We start from the raw sequence: 12,290 nt of genomic DNA, 5'->3' as shown, positions 1-12,290 counted from the left end.
ACTGAACACTGGGGCTGCATCCAAGGTGAAGGTGACCAAGACAGGCTGAAGTAAAGGGAAGAGAACATCTTCAAATCACATTTTATTCAATTGTTATTCAAGATGACTTTCACATTAGCATAGAAGAGGCAATCTGTTCTCAGGAAAGTCATGAGACAAAAGTTCAACACAAGGGTTAGCTGTTAAAAAAAAAAAAAAGTCTTTGTTTCTTGTTTCTGTGCAATGTGTTTCCAACAGATGTCATCACATTCTGTTACTAATAACTTTTATTACATTTTTTTCTCCTATGTAACATATAGATAAGCCAGATTACTTAACTGAAGTGCTTAGATTGACTTAGAATCATATAGGGGTGCACAGATCACAATTTTCTGGCCGATCGCCGACCTTTAGAAAGCCTGAACTACCGATTTTTATTTTTTGTTTTTTATAACTGACAGCATATACCTTCAATGTTCCAATCTTATTTTATTGAAAATCATTGAACAATACCTGTGAAGCAATAACACCTTTATGTTTTAACTTAAACAACCAATAAAGTCTTCTGAGTTCTAGGTCTCAGAGCAAAAAGCAACAATGGGTGGATGTCAGACCTTCCTGAAGGTATATAAGATCAGATTTATATGTAAGGATGGGCCGATCACCGATCCCTGATCAACAATCGATCGGCCAGCCAATTGATCATGTGCATGTCTAGAATCATGTGACTGCACACTGTTGGCTGCAAAAGGAAAAAAGAAACACTAGTTGTATTTATAGCTGTATGAGAGTCAAATGTAAAACACAAACAATCAGAATAGTCAAGTCTTATATAATAATAATAATAATAATATATAATAGTATTATATATAATAATATAATTCTATTTTTAATAATATAATACTTGTTTTATACAATAGTCTCAGCACCATTGTACTTTGTTGCAATGACAAATAGAGTTCAATTCTATTCCTCTATTTCCTCCAGGCTTCAAAAACACCTGGAAGACTGTTTCCAGTCTAATGTGGTTTATTTGTAACAAGTTAATGAAATAACTGAGTATAAAAAGAGCTCCCTAGAGAAGCAGAGTTTCTCAGGACAGAACAGGAAGTGGTTCATACCCTCTGAGAAAGAAGTTGAGAAGATTCAAGCATAAAGTTTCTGAGCAGATACTTGCAATGATTTTGAAGAGCTTGTCATCCACACTAAATTACATCATGAAAAGATTGTTTAAAAAGAAGCAAAACCAATGGCACTAAACTTTGACCCATCAGGCAAAGCATTAAAACAGGCTGCAGTGGAAATCACTGGGCTCAAAATCACCCCCAAAAACAATGTCTGAGCAAACTTTCAAAATGTGTTTTTATCCACATTTTACACAGCAAGAGTTGTCCTACATCGGATGAGCTCCTGGGGCATATACAAAGTTTCACTCTTTAGATATTGATTGGCTGACTAATTTAGTTTGAAATAATCACAAGTTGCAGATCTTTAATATTTAACCCAGAATCAGATCACACCATATCACCCATTTGAAATTCTGTTTCACAAATTACTTATGGTTGTTATTGATAATGAGATTAAATGCTCTTAAGGGACGATTCCACAACAAAAAACACAGCACAGACAGGGTATTAGCACGAGTTGTTTTCTCATGGAGCTGAAGTATTTCGCTTATAATCTAAGTGTCTGGGTCTGAATCATTTTACATACATATTGATTGATGCTATTGAGATACAAATATAGTTGAGACATTTAACTGAAGATTTTGCTCTCAAGCTAAGTGAAAAGTAAGCATTCAGGATAACCAAACACCAAAACCATTGCAGAAAGAAAAAAATGGCACATTCCAAAATTAGAATCCTAATTTCAAGAAAAGAAATGCCACATGAGAGATCTGCTAAAGTTTTTATATTACAAAAAAAAAAGAAGCTTCAACTGACAAATGTTTGTTCTAAGGCATTGAGAGTGCCTTGGTCGATTCTTTAATAAACTTAAACATTCCATGTTATTATGTCACAAGTTGAGCCAAACTGAAACATATCAACATCAGCTTAACTATGTTTCTTAAGTGAATTACACAGTAGCTTAAGCATTCATTCAGATATTTCAAAGTTCTAAAAAAGAAACTGTACTTGCCTGGCTGGTGGATTCTCCTCCTCAGTGGTTCAGCACTGACTGAAGAAATCAACACAAATGAGTGTTTGTCTTCTCTTATGAGCCACTCCTTAGCCATGGGTCACATGAAGTTGGTATTTTTCTCATCACATGTCTGGTTCTCTTGGCCATCTCCCATTAGCACTGTCTGAGACTCCCTTCACTAACTTCATTAAGCTTCATCATGCATAAGAGCTGTGCAGCAGTCACAGACCACATTTCTTTTTAATGAGTTTCTGGTAACACTGAGACACTTGGTGCTAAAGCTGTGGTACTGTCAGGAATCATTTTTGGACATGAACTAGAAAAAACTCCTTCTCTTCTTTTCCTTGTTCTTCTTGATTTGGTTGGTGGGTGGCAATGAGAACTCATTTTCCAAACACAATTTAATGCTATGCAGTAGGGGGCGCTTTCCCAATTTGTGCACACCTGTACGACTTTTAAACCCCGCCTTCAAAGGAGCTCAGGACTTTACAGCTGTGTTCTCCCAACACATGCAGTACATGACTCAGCAAATTTATATCTGCAGGTTTTTGAAAGGAATCCCAACAGTATCATCCATTCATCTTGAAACTTCTGAGCAGAACATGTTAAAAAAAATCTCAATATCTTAAATATTTCCAAGACACATTCTCAAAGTGAGCTACAAGCAGTTTCTCTTGAAAACAAAGGTTCAAAAAAACAACATCAACAACAACAACAAAAAGCCTGGAATAAAAAGCATTTATACAGAGTAAACAAACCTTGGAGGAATGAAGATATCAATGACTTATGTATACACACACACACACACACACACACACACATGCATATATATATATATATATATATATATATATATATATATATATATATATATATATATATATATATATATATATATATGCATGTGTGTGTGTGTGTGTGTGTGTGTGTGTGTGTGTGTGTGTGTGTGTGTGTGTGTGTGTGTGTGACACCAGTAGTGACCCAACATACGGGAGTGTCACTAGTGAAACCAATAGTCATCATGAATAGTCATGGATCTGCTGAGATCATGCTTTGTGTCTGAGTTGGAGGCTCAATCTCTATTGTATGTCCTGGTCAAGTCTAGTAAAGAATTTACTTCATAATTAACGTGTCCATATGCTTAAACTGATGCAACCAGGAAATTAAACTTAAAAGCAGTTCACAGTAATGCTTAGTACTTAATTGATTTCAAGATATAGCTCTACTATTCTTATGTTGATCTGTGTGATTATCATTATCCTTGTTTTTTCACGTCTAAAGATATCAAAGAACTTTCTTTTTAATCACCAGCTATTTGTAGTTGTGCAATGTTGTGAAAAGTAAACTTAATCAAATTAGTTTTAGGGTGCATCTACAAAAGAAACAACAGTGTGCTTTACATGGAAAATTAGGATAAATTCCTGCATTATTTTTGTTTGTATGAGGTGCTCATTTACTATTTTTTAAATAAATAGAAAAAATATAAAACAGTAGTTCTGTAAAGAAACAAGGTGAACACAGGATGTTAAAATACTGTACCTTTAATGACTTTTTTGTCTTCATGTTGTTAAAATTAGATAGTGATACTGCACTGTAAAAGATGGACCAACATCAATACAGCCCAGACAACAGGTCTTGCTCAAGCCACTAGAGGCTGCCATTGCTCTACCAAAGATGGGTGGCCTTTTACAAAGAGTTCCTCAGATGTATCATGTAGAAATTCAAAAGTTTTTTTAAAACACACATCTTTATAAATGGACATATTTTTGTGTGCAATCAATCATTGTGTATCAAGTCAGAAATATCCAAATGTACACAAACAGAACATCGTCATTGTATAATCATTACTCATGACAGAGAACTGCAAGTACATAAAAAGAAAACACAACCAATGTACTTATTGTCTCCACCATAAAAACCACAACAACCACATTGAACACAACAGCAGTTCACTGACTGTGGTTCCACAAAAAAATTTACAACTCAGCTCATCAGAAGAATCATTTTCAGACTGGCTCAAAATCTCAGGAATATCTAGAAAACCAAAGATCACAAAAATAACAGATCTCTGTTGACTGAAAGTAAGGACACAATTTCAGAAGGTTTTTTTCATATTTCATCAGACACAAGAAAGCTATATCCATGTAGAAAGGCAATTTACAGAATACAGATAAAAATGCATGCCAGTCAAGAAGATGGCATATCAAATCAGTACAATGAGGAAGCCTATGAACAAAAAACAAAACAAAAACAAAGGCTCTGTCGTGACTTTCAATGACATATTACAGACAGATAGTTCTGTCTGAAATGCAAAAACACTCTGCACATTACAGCGCTAGCTATCCACAGAGAGAAATGATAAGAAATGTGAATCCCACATCCTGTGACAAAGATATCCTTTACCCTTTTGTCAATTGCACTTCAAATAATTCTCCTGCAACATTTTAAAGCCCTTTTCTAATACTTCACAATCAAGTCATCTTCTCTCAGCTGAAATGGTAAACAGTTCTTCAAGGACACAGGGATAGCTCTCATCTCTGGACTTAACCTCATACAACTTTTATGCATACGCAATGCTTTGCTAAATGGATGCACAAAGACATGCCGTAAGACCACCACATGGGATTGCTGTGCTTGACATACCAGCCAAGAAACACACCAAGGACTTCTAGGCAAATAAACTCCACACAAACATTAATAAGGTTGTCCTTCCTTGTCCCCATCCTATGTTTGATCCTTAGACCTCATGTTTTCAACAGTTCAGACTTAAAGTCTTTTACGTGGACTCCCTGGGTATTCTTTTGTTGAAGACCACCGACTGCCTCTGCTGAAACTGCTGCTTCCTCCTTTTTTTCTGATCCCAGCGACACATCAGTATCATCTTAAAAGTTGTACGGAAAGTCTTGTTGCACAAGGCATAGCACATAGGGTTGACTGTGCTGTTGACGTAGCAGAGCCAGTACCCTACTGACCACAGGGTGTCTGGTATGCACTCTCGACAGAAGGTATTAATCAGCACCATAATGTTATAAGGTGTCCATGTAATGATGAAAGCAAAGAGGATGGCACTGAGTGTTTGAGCTGCCTTCTTCTCCTTCACTAAGGACATGCGCTTCCTCTTGGTGATTTGTGTCCGAGCTCGAGCGGCAAAACGCTTTGCCATAGCTGCCTCTTTGAAAGACATTGGGACGGAGGGGGACTTAGTAGCAGTGCTGGTGGTGGTACTGTTGGTGGCAGTAGTGATAGTTTTTTGGGGATCATCCAGAGAGCCTTGTTTAGAGTCAGACTGGATGGTAGGCATTGACTGAATCTTGCGTGAGCAGAAGCGTTGGTGATAGTTATTGTCCGAACTGTTAGCTCCTTCACTGTCAGGGGTCTCAGCAGTGGTGTTGGTGGTTAGAGTTGAGAGGCTGTCACGACTATACTCAGCTCCCCTGAGAGGATCCTCCTCTGAGGCCGCATCCAGATCCTCACATGATGTTAGTTGAGAGTTTACCGCAGCTTTTATACCAGGCAGACTAAGAACAATGGAGAAAATAGCGTGACTTTGTGAAATCACCTCTCTGCCCTCATCATCATCTGAAGACCCAGATTGGTCCAGTGAGACTGCTGCATCATTGTTGTTCCAGCTGTCACTGCTGCTCTGATCCGGATCTCGGTCCCCATGCCGGATACTTCCAGGTCGCCAAGAACGTACACCAGGCCAGCAGTGGAAGCGACCAACCAGTTCCCGGCATGTGCTCCTTCTTCTTGACAATCGGGTCAGTTCGTAGCTGTTGCAACTTCTAGAACTTCCTGTCTGGTGGACAAAACGGGCTCGGTCTCCCGCACCATTCCCACTTCTGCTACCTATTCCGTCACGTCCCCCTGAACCCTGCAAACCAGCTAACTCTTTTGACCGGTTCTGGGTCTCCTTGTAAATGCGCCAGTAAAGAACACTCATTATTGTTACAGGCAAATAGAAAGCTGCCATCGCTGTGCAGAAGGTTATAGGAGGATATGAGAGGAACTGAATGTAGCATTCATTGGAGGGTACTGTCCTTTTACCCTCAAAATACTGCCATAGTAGGATGGCTGGAGCCCACAGAACAAGAGAAACGAACCAAGCTAGGCCTATCATTAACCCAGCTCGCTTTGTGGTCCGCTTGGCTCGGTAGGTCAAAGGCCTTGTGATCGAAAAATAGCGGTCAAAGCTGATGACCAGTAGGTTCATAACTGATGCATTGCTGGCCACATAGTCTATAGCTAACCAAAGGTCACAGGCCCAGTTTCCCATGGCCCAGTATCCCATCACAATATAGGTTGTGTAAAGGTTCATGGAGATGACCCCAATGATGAGATCAGCCACAGCCAAGCTCAGCAAGAAGTAGTTATTAACCGTCTTTAGCTGTCGATTCACCTTGAACGAAACCACAACCAGGATGTTGCCAATGATGGTCACCAGTGACAGCATGCCAGTCAGCAAGACAATAAGAACAACCTGCCAGACATGGTAGCCTCTAAAGATATCCACAGTCGTTCCGTTTTGGGATTCTAAGGTCAGATTTAACAGTTGGCTGGTGGAAGAGGAATTATCCTGCCATGGGCTCCCTCCAGTACCTCCTTGGTGAAGACCATTAGATTCAGGGTAGGCTCCGTCTGCTGGGGTCGAGGTGTTTGCAGTCAGGAAGAGACCAGGGTCTGTGCTGTTTGAGCTCATTGTTATGTCCTTGCATATTCTACAGAGAGGACAGAAAGGAAAAAGAGGAGGGTAGGAAAGGGTGGGATTGGGGGGGGGGGGGTTCTTGGCACAAAGGGAGAAAAAGAATGAGGGATAGATGATAGTGTGACAGAAAAATGGAGAAAGGACACATGAATACAAGTACTTGGCATTCCTTTATTTAACCAGTAGGTGAGGCTAGAAAGCTTTGCTACACATCAGTGTGTGTCTGAGAAGGCAAAGATGACTGATTGTCATTTTTCTATCTTGTCAAACAATCCTAACACAATTTGTGAACCATCTCTATCCTCACTGTAAATGCATTGCTGGCCACATAGAAAATTACAACTTGACATTTGAATCAAGAAGGCTAGACAGCTGACACTTTGGCTGAGGGGGGATGACTACAGACTCTTGTTCTTTTGACACCAAACAAATTGCAAAGACATTTCATTTACATATTACAAGTATGGGGACTGCACCTTAAATAGCATCCAGCCATGGACATGGGGGAATTTCACTTGTCAGGCTAGTGGTGGGGTAAGGTGTTGAGGATCTTTACTCAAAGTTTAGCTCCGGTGTGGGTGACAGCTCTGGCTTTAGTTTCTCTGTCAGCTTAATAGATTTTCTGATGTTTGTATTGAAGTTATACAACTTGTATTTTGTTGATTGCTTTTTCAGAGACAACTAATTCTTTCATCCAGCTAAGACTGAAAGAGATCACTGAAAATGTTGCTGTCTAAAGCTAAGATTTATCTTGTTAAATTTGTATCGGAAAATAAAGGAGATTGGTGGACAGAAAGGAAGCAGTTAAGGCCTTGACGAATTTGCTGAGTTTCTTCTCATCAGAGTACAGAAGTTTTTTGGGTATCTTTTTGGTTTGATGTTGCAGATAATCGGTTCAGATATCCAATTGTTGACTGACCAGAGACAAACCCATCATGGAGTCGCAGACCAAGTCCTTCTGCTGGGGCTAAAAGAATGATCTTGTATGAGGTGTTGTTTGTTATGTGATTGGAGATCACTTTTACAAAAACTACAAACAAAACAACCTGCTGTTGTCTTTAACACAGATTTTGATAATTGGATGATAACAGGTGCTGTCATTTTGTAAAGCAGCATGTGCTGTACAATTCAAGTTATGCCATGCAATCATTACTAATTACTGAGAGGGTTTCGTTTGCATGTATATTTGAGTTTGTGCAGATGAAGGAAAAGTTAATAACAAATAAAATAAGATGAAAAATGCATGTCACGAGTTAAAATAATAATTGGAATAAGAAAAATTATTTAACCATGCTGATAGACATAGCTTAGTTAATGATATTCAAATATGACCAAAAAAAAATGTGTACATGACTTTCTTTACAAGATCTGCTTGGAACCATGTCAGGATGTATTTCCAAAAAGTTATTTTTCTGACTGTTTGGTTTTACCTTTAGATATGACAAAAACTGATTAATTTGAGACCTCAGGCTTCCCTTTTATTGTTAAATACATGTATAATGTATTCTACCCTGAAGTGTCAACACAATAGTTTGTTTTGACTTGTCATTAACCTAAGACAGTGTATGTAAAAAGGAATAATGATTTGTAATCATGAATGAAAAGTCAGACTATCTATATGCCATTTACAGAGATATAGTCACCAGTAAATGACCTGACAAAAACCAAGTCGTCATGACAAGAGCAGGGCCAGAAAAACAGCACCTTGGAGGCAAAGGTATTTTAGTGCACCTGTATCAAGAGAATCACAGACCTCCTGCAGAGCTTTTAAAGAACCCTGTTAGCTAGCGGCAGGTTACAGCTGTTTGTGACACACACTGCTACTACTATTACCAGGAGAGCTCTGCTGTGGACACTAAAAAGTGTCTAATAATAATTAATATGAGCCATGTTCACCTGAAATGGGTAAGAAAAAATTACTTGTGAATTATTATTATTTATATTTTGTATATAGGAATAATGTCTCAATAGAAACAACCAAATAATTAAAATTTTCTTGCTCAATTGGCAGGTTTAATACTTTTTTACAAGTAATTCAGGCAGCATCTTTGTCCTCTAATATCTTGAAATGACGTGCATCCTATATCCTGCAGCATTGCCCTGGAAATGTTGAGCTGTAGTTTGCAGCAGACTTAACATGGAGGGTTGTTTTGTCATAAGCGCAACCCCAAACTCAGCACTCACAGACTCTGAGGTAAGTGTGTGAGTGTTTGGTGCTGTCCAGCTGTCACATACTCAGGTGTGTGTGAGGGCTCTGATGTGGATTTTGTAAGGCCAAATGACGCTGTCTCTCTAAGCCTCCATGTCTGAACTGTGGGACTTCTTCAGAGTTTGCTGCAAACTTGGTGACTTGAGGGATGGGAGTGTCAAGCCACTCACTGAACATAAACAAACATTTGAAAATCAAAGCTGTTTTCAGGAAAAAAAAAAGAAGAAAATGTTAACAAAGCAAGCATGAAATAAATGATTTTTAAGTATGTTTCCCAGTTAAATATTCACAGAGGATTAATATGAATGTCTGTTATAAACACTGCACTGAGAGACACAACTGACTGGGAAGGAAAATTGTCTTTTCACTATTTCACCAGGTATCTTAGTTCCTGTCAGTGGTTGATGTCTTGAACTTCTGTCCCATTTCTTATTTATATACCATCTCAGGCCCTCACAAACTCACACACTCATGCACAGTACGCCTGACTTTATTAAAGTGTAGGAGGGCTCAGTGCTTAGGCCTTAGGATTTGGGATTGAGCATCTATGTGATTATCTTCACTTTTAGAACACAGACAAAAGTTCACTAGGTTCTGTAACCGCATATAGAAAAAACTGAGTTAGATTACATCAAAGTATTGTATATGAGAAACAGAACCAGATGTGGACAGCAACGATAAATTAAACAGCACATTGTTTGCAATGACAAAAGCTCACAAGCCTCTGAGGAATACAAAGCCTTGTTTGAACTTTTTAACTTTTGTAGAGCAAATTCTACTGAGCATATGAACCAAAAATGCTGTTTTAATAAGTGTTGAACATTCTCTGATGAGAATGAAACGTGGCTGTGTGAAGATCAGAGCTTCAACAGAAGGGAGGAATTAGTCTTTAATCTGACACAGTGACAAGTTGTCAACATGGTGTGGGGGGGGGGCATTAGGGTTGGAAAATCAAGATATGACAAAAAAAGGAAAAGGAAATTCAAATCAGACAAAGAAAACAGTGAAGTAGTGAGAAGCTCCACTTTGTGATGAAGGTGAAGACGAGTGAAAAAAATCCCCCAGCTGGAGTTTACATTTTAAAGCAAACTGACAAGAAAATGTCAAAATAATGTAAGCAGCACTGATTGGAGAAACAATACCTGTCTTTTCTCACATGCTGCCACACATAGTGTATATGACTTTGTGTAGGTATGTAATGCATGTGCATGCTGTTTATTCATGACTTAATTTTCCAGCACAAGATTGACTTACGCACCAGAGAAAATATTTACATGACACATGGAACAGGGTTGCTTAATGACCATAAATATACATGTGTAGTCCCCTGAGAGCAGAAACTAGCTGCATAGCAGAAGATAGAAGCGTTTGTTTTGTTTATTTCCCCCTTTAATTGAACTGATCAAGACTTTTTTTTCTGATAAAAACTTGTGAAAACATTCTTTTTTTTAGCTGTGGGTGGCCTAGCTCAACCTCTGACAACCAGCTTCTTTACCAGGGAATTCACTGCAGCATCCACCTCTCCCTCTCTCTGTCTGATGGCACATTGAGCTCTGTATCTTCAGTCCAACTCCCAGGCGCTTAGGTGTGATGGTTTCAGATTCAAAGAGAGATCAATAATCGTTTACTGTGTTGCAATACAATGTGTTCACTGACATTTGGAGGCATTTGTCCCAGCAGGGTTGGACAGCACAATTCAAGTTGGGTCCAAGCAGCCGTCTAAATGATTTGGAGCCTAATGTGCGGCCATTCCAGGTTTCTATTTCCAGAAACTCATCTAGAAGAGCAATGATACAAGCAGCTGATGTCCAGCACAGATGATTCATATGATCAGGTGCTTTTAGATATAGGTAATGCTGTTCAAAAATCGGCAACACTCTCCGCTTTAGTGTCACATCATAACCTCATATAAAAGGACAGTTATTCTACAATAGTAGATATACAAGAAAAATGATTAAAAAAAAGACACAAAAAAGTCTCAAACAACTGTCAAAAATATCTGGTCACCCATTGCTCATGTGGTGCTTTGTGCTCTTTAGTGCTGGGGTTGAGTGCAAAAATACATCCAGAGGCAGACAGGTATCTAAGCAGTTTACTATAATAAAGCATTATTGTGAAAAATGACTCAGGCACAAGTAACAAGGCCAACAACACACAACCACAAAGAAGAAACACACTAAAAGGCTGGTAGAGAAGCCGATCCACAAACAAAGCTTCTGTAGAGTTGGCAGATGAAACAGTTTTCAGGATCTGGCAATTCCAAGAGAACAACTACAGACTGGAAACACATATTCGGACAAACCAACAGATGCAGACAATTGGCTTTGTGATTGCAGCCATCAGATGTGCCGGGTTTCTTTGTCCTGCATAGAGCAGATTGCTGCAGTATGGCAAGAGGACAGTATGTGCAGGAGAGAGGAAGAGCCGACGACTGACCATGTGTGAAAACAAACATTTCTTTTAATAATCTCATTAAGATGGTTCATCTAGAGGAAGCAGATTGTCTCTGTGAAGGCTCAAAGCTGAATGATGACGTGATCTGAACTGCTATGAAGAGACAGAGCATGCCTAATTAAGGTCACATATAAAGGTGTAAGGATGCTTGTTCCAGGGTGAGATGTTATCTGCCAAGCAGTGCTGTAACATTCACTGTCCTGCGGACTGCTCATACTAATACTGTGCAGTATGCAGCTTTGAAGAAGTTATGAAGAATTATTGGTTTTAAAAGGAAACTTTCATTATTTTTTATTACCCTAACATTAGAATTTAATTTGATGAACAAAACTAATAAACTTAAATGTAAATGTAATGATGAATTGCAATCCACCATCAGCCTGTTGCAGCAGCTCTCTTTGACTCTTGTCTTTTTTCCGATCTTTTTGGTTATTTTGGTATTTGGAGCTGGTCTTTACTTTTTATCTCTCATTTGTTGGCTGCGAACACCAAACTGGTTGTGTTAGCAGGAGCGTTTTTACTCTCTTTTTTCTACTGCCTGGTGAACCCATGTGTGATTGCGCTTGCATTGTTTACACACAAGATTTCACTGGTTAGCAGCCTGTAGCACGTTGATGCTAACCAGTGAAAGTGATGCTAGTCGGTGCTGGGGCTGGTGTTCTCTGTGAGCTGAGGAGAAGTACGTGTTGGTGCTGCGGAGTGAGTTAAGAAGAGATGACATCAACCTGTCATTGCCTCCATGGTTACGGAGAATGTAAGATCTATCTTCAATAAGATGGGTGAGCTAGCCATGCTAACCCA

At 39.0% G+C, this 12,290-nt stretch overlaps 1 protein-coding gene across 1 annotated transcript in view; it reads right to left on the bottom strand.

The window, feature by feature from the left end:
* Positions 1-3,644: 3,644 nt before the first annotated feature.
* Positions 3,645-12,290, bottom strand: part of chrm3a (cholinergic receptor, muscarinic 3a) — a 99,906-nt gene continuing 91,260 nt past the window's right edge. The window contains exon 3 of the mRNA XM_074675784.1: positions 3,645-6,839. Within this exon, the coding sequence (XP_074531885.1) occupies positions 4,898-6,820 (1,923 nt within the window). The 5' untranslated portion in view covers positions 6,821-6,839 and the 3' untranslated portion in view covers positions 3,645-4,897. The remainder of the gene's footprint in view (positions 6,840-12,290) is intronic.

This window comes from Halichoeres trimaculatus, unplaced genomic scaffold (genome assembly GCF_033239565.1).
Source record: "Halichoeres trimaculatus isolate MK-OKI-2021-1 unplaced genomic scaffold, fHalTri1.1 fHalTri1_scaffold_8, whole genome shotgun sequence".
Classification (NCBI taxonomy): Eukaryota; Metazoa; Chordata; class Actinopteri; order Labriformes; family Labridae; genus Halichoeres; species Halichoeres trimaculatus.
This window is presented reverse-complemented; position numbering and strand designations above follow the sequence as displayed.